The sequence below is a fragment of the Barbus barbus genome (genome assembly GCF_936440315.1).
Source record: "Barbus barbus genome assembly, chromosome: 21".
Lineage (NCBI taxonomy): Eukaryota > Metazoa > Chordata > Actinopteri > Cypriniformes > Cyprinidae > Barbus > Barbus barbus.
Window position 1 is genome coordinate 14,825,571 of NC_136749.1, and position 10,966 is coordinate 14,836,536.

At 37.8% G+C, this 10,966-nt stretch overlaps 1 protein-coding gene across 3 annotated transcripts; it reads right to left on the reverse strand.

Annotated features, from left to right (window-relative positions):
- Positions 1-89: 89 nt before the first annotated feature.
- Positions 90-9,343, reverse strand: LOC306886875 (uncharacterized protein). 3 transcript variants are annotated; one of them, XM_079444226.1, is made up of 8 exons: positions 7,372-7,483; positions 7,074-7,228; positions 3,089-6,084; positions 2,736-2,925; positions 2,437-2,535; positions 2,001-2,214; positions 1,651-1,767; positions 90-1,345 (listed from the first exon to the last, which is right to left on the reverse strand). In XM_079444226.1, exons 3-8 carry the CDS (start codon positions 5,809-5,811, stop codon positions 1,188-1,190), a joined length of 3,501 nt encoding a protein of 1,166 aa, XP_079300352.1. In that variant the 5' UTR covers positions 5,812-6,084; positions 7,074-7,228; positions 7,372-7,483; the 3' UTR covers positions 90-1,187. The 3 variants fall into 3 exon arrangements, with proteins under 3 accessions (XP_079300352.1, XP_079300351.1, XP_079300350.1); XM_079444225.1 differs by lacking the exons at positions 7,074-7,228; positions 7,372-7,483 and adding an exon at positions 9,246-9,343; XM_079444224.1 differs by lacking the exon at positions 7,074-7,228 and having other exon boundaries at positions 7,372-7,599.
- Positions 9,344-10,966: the final 1,623 nt, after the last annotated feature.

Below are 10,966 nucleotides of genomic sequence, written 5' to 3' on the forward strand. Positions count from 1 at the left end.
AGACCACGACCCCTTAATAAATCATTAATAATCATGTAGGACAAAGAGAAAGAGAGGAGAGCGAGAGAAAGAATAAGTGATCTATGATCCGCTGCTGTAAAACACTTATAGTGCTTTTCCGTACATCCAGATAATCCAATCATTTTGACACTGGAACATTAGATGACATATAGAAATTAGGCAATTATGCAATTATCGAGCTCAGATATCTGTACACCCACATTTCTTTCCCAAGGCCACGGTCCGTGTTTAAAATTATGTTTAATGTTACCATTGGCACTAATATTGCTGTTTCAACCAAGCAATAATTGAAACAGTATATTCTTACAGGATGAGTAAAATTACCTTAACCGCTCTCTGCTTGGTTTGAATGAAAGATTGATTTCAAAAAAGATAGTTTTAGCCTAAGGGTTGAGGCTCTGGGCTGATCTAGCAAACTACAAATATTCATCAGACCAATTTGTTTCTTTTTCTTTTCTTTTCTTTATTTATTTAAAGGGCATGAAAGGGCAGTAGGGATGGAACCTGTCAGCTTGGAGCTGTATTGAAAGATCTCTGCGAGCAAAGCAATTCATTTTCATTAAAAAAAAAAAATTCTGTAAAAAATACATCTTTTAAAATGCAATTAAAATTTCTTAATAGATTTTCTCTTAGTGTTATTTAAAAAAATAAAATAAATAATGTAAATGTTATAAATATCCCATATGAAAGAAATGTAGTTGCTTCCTTTGTCTTTAATATGAAAAAGTTTAATTGGGACGGATTTGTGCTGTACAGATAACATATACACATATACATAGTAGCATTAAAAAACTAAAAAAATATATGCAATGGCTTCTGATAAAGACTGATAGTGCAATATTACATTAATAGTTAAATAATGTGACAGCTTAAACATTATTTAAAATAAGAGATATAAAAATGACCTCCTGGCCTCCAGTGCTTTTATGCCCTTAATTTTGACAGTATTAATTCATAGTTATCTAATATCAGTGAAGACAAAAAAAAAACACTTCAAAACACTATGTTGAATGATACTTCCTAATTGCAGAACTGAACATTTGCAAGAATATAACTTCATAGAACTTGTAACAGCAAAAATCCTTATAGAAAAAAACTGTTTAAACTGTTTAAATGATGACTGAATTGCTTTGAGAATTGTGGTGCAAAAAGGAAAGTAGAGGTCTTCATCGTGGCTGCTGAGGACGGTGTAGTAAGACCTCCACTGGACCAGGGGGCAGTTTCTTGATGAGGTTCCAAGCCTCTAGACGCATCATACCCGCCAAACTCTGACCCTGCACCTCCAACAACTCATCTCCAGGAAACACTTCATTAACTGGACCACCTGGAAACAAGCAGTAGACTTAATTGTTATGGAGGAACTTGGAATGAGACTCTGCTGAAAGGTGCAGGCGGGATGCCAATAGCAAGAAGGTGTGAGGTAAGCAGCAGTTTGCCCTTGCTTTTGTAATTGGTGGGATCATATGAAAATGTTTATTTTCACAGACTTCTTGCATAATTGTGTTGAATGGGACTACGGATGAAAATTAGCGAGTGTTGGCTAAATCTGGTGCATTTTACATATTGTATATATTATTAATGTGCATTGTCCCTGATTAAACAAACGAAATCAAGAAAAAGTGGTCTTACCACCGAATATTTTTTGTACAGTGAGGGGTTTGTCTCCTGAGCTTGATCCCACCCCTCCTTCCAGACTGAAGCCAAGATCAGAGCTGAACTTGTTCAGAATCACACGGACTCTGCTGCCTGTAGGGGGCATACACACACAAAGTATCAGCATCAGATTGCACAAGAGATTCTTTATCTCACCTGTATACAAGGTAAGGCAATCAGTATTATTATCAAATAACTTAAAACCACTGTTGATTGATTTCCAAATGCTTTCACATTCATAATTACCACCACCACATGCATATGTACAGTATAAGAAAATGTTTTCCTTTAGATCCCCTACTTTTTGTCATCTGTCCATTACTCACCTGTGATTCCTGGTCTTTCAGTGGACTCCTTTCTGCTGTTACCGCTCTGAAGAACAACCACTGCCATGCCCTGCCCCCTCGCTTTTTTCAATGTACGCAGAGCCTCCCAGTGGGCAGAGTTCTGCAGGGCAGTCCCATTGATTGACAGCACCTGAGTTCCCTCGAAGATAGAGCCTTCCTGTGCGGCTACACCACCTGGTATTACTCTGTGGACCTAAGAGATGAGATTTGAGTGAAACTCCCCTTTCAAGTTAAAATTGCAGCAATGATGTCCAAAAAGTAAAAAAGTAGAGAATTGTGGTGTACTTAAAGCTACATAAACAGGGATTTTTTTTTCTCCATGTATTTGGCTGCTTTTTGTATGGACTTTTGTTTAACCATCTGTATCTGTTTCTATTAGTCATGTTTTTGCATTACACCATTTAGTGACACTCACTGTGACTGGTTTATTCTGATCCACTCCACCTGCCAAGGTAAATCCTAAGCCACTCCCCACCTCCTTGTGTAACACAACCACTTGCACATCTTCATATTTCTGTCATAAGTCAGAGGTACAAGTTTTTATAGCAAAAGGAAACATTGCTTTTAATTCATTAACATTCACATATTAATCTATAATTGTCTTTGTATATTTTTGTAACAACATGTACATAGAATGGCAGTATAAATGAATTACGTTGTCATATTATAGCTTTTAGACATTACAAATATATATATGTACATCACTTGTTTTACCTGCAGGGTGTCATCTCCCAGGCCCCTGACATCATCCAGTAAGCGATCCAGTTCATCAGTGCTCAGTAGAGTTACAGAAGAGAAGGCAGAGATGTCTGAGCTCAAGGATGAAGAGCGTCTGGATGGCAATTCTTCATCATCCTCTGATGGTTTATAGTCCACTCCACCATAATTACATAGTTCCATAAGACTAATAGGTAAATATGTAGAAAGAGAATAGGGGTTATGTAAGTGTGTAAACTGGGTAACCTGCTGGTTTGTGCATGTGAAATAAGTTGACACTCCATTTGAGTCTAAACCTCTTTACATGCTGAATCAATTCTGTCACTTTTCTATTTTTACATATCAGTTACCTTAGAGAGAAACTTCTGCGTTCTGATTGGCTCATGTTGCTTGTGATGGTCACAGAAGACTCTCCTGAGTCAGAGTCTTCTTCAGTGTCTGTTTCCTCATCATCGTCTTCTTCATCAGAGCTCCACCTAGCCATGCTAGTAGTCATTGTGGTCAAATCTTTCTTTGTTCCACAGTTGTTATTATTAGAATTATTGAATGAGGAATATACTGTCGGGATAGGAGGAGGAGTTTGAAAATGATTGGGCAGCACTTTGGGATGGGTACCATTGACAGTTACAGCCCCAGGGCTAATCTGGTTTTGAATGTTAACTGTGAGTGGGGCTGTATTAGGTGAGTTAGTTGGTGTGTTTGCATCTTCAAGGTCATCAAATATTTTTAAATTAATTGACTTTTGCTTTAATAAACTTTTGACGTTTGACTGTTGAGAGATTGATGGGATTCTTGCTTCTTCTTCGATTTCATTCTCTGAGTCGGCAGAGATTGTAGAATCTGGTTCATCCGTGTGTTTTTTATTCCTCCTTTCATCTTCATCCCTCATGTTGATACCTGGGTCAGTTCTTGATTCATTCATTTGTTTTAATGCTGGAGCAAGCTCAACACTCTTTTTATGTGCCTCTTGGTGTTGTTCTAATGTTGGTCTTACTTTGACTGTGGAATTTGAATGAGGACTTCTACCTAGGTCTAGAGTGTGTTCAGTCTCCTCATTAGAATTGCTTTTGCTAAAGAAATTTGTTCTTATGCTTTCTATGTCCCCTACGACACTTCCAAAATGTAGATTTTTGTCTGAATCACTCTTCTTCACTAGAGCCGCAGGCTTGGGATGCTCTGGTACAGAAAAGGCCCTCCTGGTGTGAAGAATCTCTTGTGTGCTTTTGCTTTGTTGAGTCAAAGATTCAAACATGCTGATTGTATTCTTCACAGAATCCAAGGATGGTAAACGTGACTCTTCTAGCAGATTTTCTCCTCTCCTTCCTTTCGTTTTACCTGTGAATACATCATCATTCTCTTCCTCTTTATGGATTTCATTGTGTGGTACTCCTTTTGAGGCTAGTGGGTGTTTAGTTTGGGAGATTCCATCTTGCAAACCACTAAGATACTTGTTTTCATTTATGTCCAGCCTTTTTGTAATCTCTTTATCTGATTGTTTGTCATTGCTAATTTCCTCCTTGATTCCTCCAGAAGTGGTTAACAGGTTTTTGACACCCTGGCTGGAGATGCTTGAACTGTCAGGCTGGTTCCTGTGAGCATTGTATTGAGCAGTTGTTGACAGTCTGCTTCTGGTCCTTTCTAAGGACTGACTACAATACTTTGAAAACCCCGTAAATCCCCTTCTACTTGTCTCTTCATTGTCATCAGGCAGAAGTGTCTGAGGTTTTTTGACAGAAGACGTTTCTTTACTCCATTTAGGTTTTGATGACACTGAAAAACTTAATCCAGAGGAATTGTCCCTTTGATCATTTCTGTTGTCCCTGTTGGCGGAGGGTTCGTGCTTTGGATCACAGTATGTTTTTGAAAACCCTCTAGGGGATGTTCCAGCTTTTTCTGTATCGTAAGAAGGTTTCCCCTGTTGGCTGTCAGTATAATCTAAAGAAGTTCCAAACATATAGTCATTATTTCTGTGACTTGGAGTAGAGTCCACTATGTCCATAGATTTGGGAAATGATTTATCAGAATTTACAGTATTGCTGCGTTTTAATCTGGTTGAATCCTTTGAGTGTGGGTCAGAGTTGGCATCCGCCCCTAACAGTTTTGCAATTCTTTCCTTTATTGTTTGATTTCCAGTTATTTCCTCAGTATTGGAAGATCCTTGCTCTCTGGTCCAGGATCCCTTCTTATTGTCCGTCTGATCAAGATTTGATTCACCTTGCCAGAGACTGCTATCTTCTCCAATAGAACCTTGGCTAAATCTTGGCTTCAATCTGGATGGGAGTGACTGGCCACTGTTTGCCCATTCCAGAGCAAAATTTACCCGGTTCATTCTCAGAGATGTTGATCCAGAGATTGGGTAAACCTTTCTGTCACTGTTCTGATCACCTTGATTGGCTGCACTGAAAGCTTGAATCCCCCGTGAAACACCACTGGGTTGATTCTCTTGTGTGTATGAAGTTATCTTGTCATTTGTCCCTGTTCTCTCTAAATCAGATCGCCTCATAAAATTGTCCAATTCTCTGGTTCTACTAGTCATCCCAGTTCTGATGCCTTGTCCTGCTCCCCAGTCTAAGCTTTTGCTTTTGTTTGTCTGACAAACTCTCCTCAACTCATCTCCTTTGCTCCTGTCACTTGCTGCCTGACTCTTGTCTTCTTGAGTGTTTAATTTCTTAGCGCTCACATCACCCTTCTCAGAACTGCTGGGAAGAGTTGAGTCCTTGTGTGTGTCCTTACTTAAAATTTGACCTGTCTCTTTGTCATCGTTGTTAGGGTGGGTATAACTAGCAGAAGAAGTACAGGCTTTATTGAGGTCCTTACTAGGATCACTTTTCTGGCTGGAGTCTTCAACTTTTCCACCCTCGAAAAAAAAGTTTTTTGTCCTGAGGTCCTTGGTAGTAAGTGTTTTAGCAGAGCGGATTTTGAATTTAGCAGTTGTGGAGCCAAATGGCTTTACAGATAACTGACTATGACTTTGTGCTGCCGTTCCATTGGATGATTCTGCACCTTCAGTTGCACTGCTAGCTGTGTCTGATTCAGGAAACTGACGTACAGAAGTTCCAGTATGCAAACTCATGCTGAATATCACACAGTGTATTCATTACAGTAGGAACTGAAAGCAGGTTGCCAACATTTTCAGCAAAAAAATTTATTTCTTTCTACTTGTAATGGTGGGCTGTATTTTCCTACCATCATTGTAAAAGCTGGAATAAATCTGTAATCCAGGGAGGTGAAAGAGACCTGCTAACTTCAGCTTCACTCTGTTGCTTTATGACAGATGTTTCACGCTCTCTGGATCCAAAAGAAGAGCTAGTAACTGGTCTCAGTACTCTCTGGTCCTTATCTTGTTCTGTCATGTAAAGGCAATAACAACATGTGGAGGTTAGATAAAAAAAAAAAAAGTTTAATAAATTAATTTTACTTCAATTTAATTGAAACTTGAAGGCATTCTCATTTTAATTCTGAATGGACTGAACTTACAACCTGGTCCAGACCTTTAATCACTAAACTATACCAAAGTGTAAATGCTTTAGTACCTGAGGATTTCAACATTCTGAAACTCTGTATTTATTACAATGAGAGTCCATAAATCACTGTAAACATATGTAAACATCTAGAAACTCTGGACAAACGGCTGTAAATCTGAAACATCTTGAAAATGTTTAAAAACCAGTGAGCCAGTGTGTGTGTATGTGGGCATTTCCTTGTGCGTTTACTCTGACAGCATTCTTTATTCTACTTGCCACACTCTTGAACTCATTTACAAAACCTGATACACAGTCAGATAACAGGTCGAACACACCAGACTGCAATCCTATTAAACACCACATGTGTTACAGAGTCGGAGTCCACACATTGCTAAAGCTACTTGGTTCTTTCTTAGGGTGAATAAACAACATGGAATAAAAAAATACAGGATTAATGTATCTTAAATCTGTGAATAATGCCATTTAGCCTAGCAGGAACGCTGCACCCTGTCTCACTTACACACCCACGATTATTCAAAGCAGCACACTGAAATTCATTGAGACACTTCAGTAACATCTGATAATAGTCACAAGCAATCAAGCAAGCAAATCTGCATACAAATAATTTTAAACCCTCTTTAGGCAATATTGAATCAACAGCTGAAATGCTAAGATTTTAAATCAGGGTTTTGTAATGGTCTTTTCCAGATTTGTTTGCCCCACCTTGTTCTGTTGTAAAGATTGCTTTTGTCATCTTAAACTGAACATTTATATACGTTAAGAGTTATGTTTAAAATAAAATGCATGAGCAAACAGCGAGCAGAGATAGAGTGGGAGGAGGAGGAGGAGGAGGTGTGAGGTAAATACAGACCTGATGAAAATAAACCTGAACTGATTGAAAACAGTTCAACTGGTTGTTACATGGTCGCTCATAACCACAAATGGCCTTGTACTACTGCCTTGTATGCCTTGTACAGATGCAAAATAAGATTACCAGTCCCACATGGCTGCAACATTTCAGACTTTCTAAGGAAAACAGGTCAGTGTCAGTTTACAGAAACACCTGTTCTCCCATGGCACACACGCTTGAACAACAATGGCCATATAATTTACCTGCCACATCATCTAACCATACATGAGTATTAGCTCTTCAAATAAAAGTAACATACCTTAGAGGACTGCTGTGTCTCTTAGCTGTTTTGAGAGAACAGGTGTTCCCCATCCTGCCTTGTGCCTCTAAAATCTCACTCCTGTCATTTTTCTATAATGCATTTCTACTGTAATAAGAACTTGCCTGACTGGTTTGACATGCTTACCCTTTTCCACCCACTTTGATTGTTGCGCCTTCCTCTCTCATTTCCCTACCTCTTTCTTTCCTCCCCAGTCTCTTTCTGTCTGCCTCTCTCTTTTTCTCCTTCTATCTATTTGTGTCTCAGTTTCTTTGTCTCATACACAAACACACACCTGTCAACATGCACACCCTTCATGTCTAATGAGAACATTCCTGGTCCGTGGTTTCTTGGTGACTCAGTAAGTGTTAAAGGCTAGAGTAGGTAAATTCTTGTGACAGGCATCTGGTCCTGGAGTTATAAGACCTCTGAACATGGTTCAGATATTTGATGAATTCAGAACCCAGAGTGAATTAAAGATGGACTGACTTTTGTTTGAAACAGGACATTTAAGCACACTTTAAAATTTCAGCTTCAGGATTAACATGTAAACGCTTAAGTTCAGCTGAAATTGTACATGTCTGGTCTTTGTTAAGTTGGACTATCAGGCCTAGATAATACAGTTGTAGCTCATGTATGCCTGTTAAATGGACAGCATTTGGCCTCCAAAAGACAAAAGCGAGATGCAATATGTATTTAATCATCCAAATATTTGATTATGCATTGTGTCATCGTGCATAAACACACTGATTCAGTAACCTAATTATCTGAAGTCCATAACTAATAGTAATAGAACCCAAACAAATTTGAAAAAAAAAAATCTGATTGCCAACACCATAATCTATATTAAAACTGAAATTATATTAAATCAACACAGCGCTACAATAAAACACCTTGTTTTGATATTATCAGATATCAGCTGCATAATAAACTCAAATAAAGTTTCAGCATTTTGACAATTAACTACTACTATGATGTTACAAATAGTACCAGATACACGCATTGAAACTCATTTATTATTAGACAACACAGCCTTCAGTCTTGACATTAGTGATGTCTTTGGGTTTTGTTATGCTAATGCTAAGAAATATGCATCCAGCCAGTTTGCTGTTATTTTATCCGCTCCAGCTTTCGTCTTCCCTCCATTTTTGCTCGTTAATTTCCTCTGTGCATATTTACTTGCTCACAGTTCTCTAAAACAGTGTTAAATCAGTGGCCTGTTATACTGTGGTTGTAGTGAGGAGCAGTTATCCTGTTTTTAAGACCTACTTTAATAACAGACCATTTGAGAATCAGAAATCAAATAGATACTTACAGCACTACTTGAAACACTCTATGACTAAATGTGAGCTTATAAACATACAATATAGAGATGTATGCCAGATGTTGCCAAATATTGAAGACATACTTAGTATCAAGCACCAAACAGTGAACAGCAAGGAAAGATGACAAAGCAGCATTTTTAAAATAAAGAGAATGCAAAATAATGCAAGTGTTTGAAAAAGAAGATTACAAACTTTGAAAAGACTGGCTATGACCAATGTTTCAAGTAAAAACCAAAAACACCAGCGGCATAGTATACTGCATAATTTTAGGATCTTGAAAACCATGACCCAGAAATGCCAAGGACATGTTTGCAAACGGTTACCACATGAACATGTGTTTTAACACGTTAGCTGTCATCGTGCATCATTTACGTGAATTCAACATACAAAAGCCAGGAGGCTCCAATACACAGCAAAACTGATCATGCACACCCTTAAAATATGTAGTAAAAGATATAATTGACTTTAAAACTGCATTACTTGCATTAAAAATTATAATAATACAATATGCATTGTAAAAGGAAACAAAACATTTTGACAATTGATTACCTGGGTGTTTCTGTGGCACTCTTGTGGGCTGAGTTGCTCAACTTCCTACAGCTGCAAGAGCAAATGAAGAGTGCAGCAAAAGAGGCTGCTTAGAGACTGAGAGAGCAGATGGGCGGGAGTTATGTTTGAAATGTCTGTGAAACTTGACAGCCAGACCTTTTACAAGCTCAAAAATATGTTTTATGGTGCTGTTTCATATTGCTTTTGCATGTACATTACATAATACAATGTATTATTATTAATTAGGATCATTATTGATTTCACACTGTGATATAAATGTACCACATTTAACCAAAACAACTAAACCAAAGATTAATTAACCATGAAATATTACCTATTAATATATTCTTCACACAAATATATCAAAACCAAATCAAATAGTACAAATCCTAAGCATTCAAAGCATTCTGTGCATAAATATGTGTTTGTGTGTGTGTGTGTGTGTGTGTGCAGTAGCCATCAACACTCAACAGTCTGTCTTGCATCACAGACACATGCACACTGCTGAATGGCAACGGCAGAGGAAGCTGGTTTGTGGTTTCAGAGAGACAAAAACTGTTTAGCCAAAACAGCTTCAGAAATCAGTCACAGTGGAGGAATTTAACTACTTAGCTGCTGAATAGCTTTGCATCCTCACTGCAGCTTTAAAAATGTAATGTCTTGTTCTGATATCATAACTACGTATCTCTGCACTGATTGTCTTACAAAGCTGACAAATGCAGGATGCAAATGGTTTGTGTGGTTTATTTTTAACAGCACAGAGTGGCTGTCACTTTTTTTTTTTTTTTTTCCTACCGCAGTCTGTACTATATAGAGCTTTAATTTCTAGTTTATTCCATCATTCTTTAGCAAGGCCTGAGAAAAAGTCATGATTGTTGCGGTACGTTGTTACTGGGAAACTATTTCATTCCTTGTTGTCATTTCATGCATCTGCCACCTACCTCTGTTCCTTCAGAAAGAATCAGTACCATTGTTCAATGTGTTGATCCGATAAAGGTCAGCTGTCCGCCAAGTCAGATGTTCTCAGACAGCTCACTTAATTTTCACAGAAAACAAGTCTAGAACGTTGAAAAACCATGTGCATAGTGTTTGGATACATTGACAGTACATGTGCGTGTGGCTTGTGAGCTCCTAGAGAGCTATAATCTTACACAGAGGAAAAGATGACAAGAAAGCATTGTGGTTTGGAACAACGACAGACAGAGCGGTATTGGTGAAAATTTATATACCCTATATGCCACTTATGAGTAACTCCCTTAAAATAGGATTCTGGAATGTTGAAAGGCATCGTCATGTGGTCAAAAAGGGAAAAAGTAGGCCTATTTTCTTTAAAAAAAAGAAACATTTATCTGATAAGGAGCAAACTTTAAAAAAAATAAACATTAAAAATGTATTTGTATTCTGTTTGCTGTTACATAGGCTATACTAGCAATAGTGAAATATTTGATTGTAGTTTATTTTGACATGCATACAATAATTTATGCAATGATTTTTTTTTTTTTTTTTTTTTTTACAATTTGCAGAGATATTTGTTTTGCTAACCTGAATATGTCTGTGCCTGGCTGAAGGCCCATTGGACATTATTGACAAACCCTGGGCCTGAACTCATAGATATGTATACGTATCGATGCCTTGACTGATGTAGCGTTAAACCGCCGAAGAAGAAAAAGAAAAAAAAAAGGTTTTGTTGCATTATTTATGCCAAGCCACAAGGTGGCGTC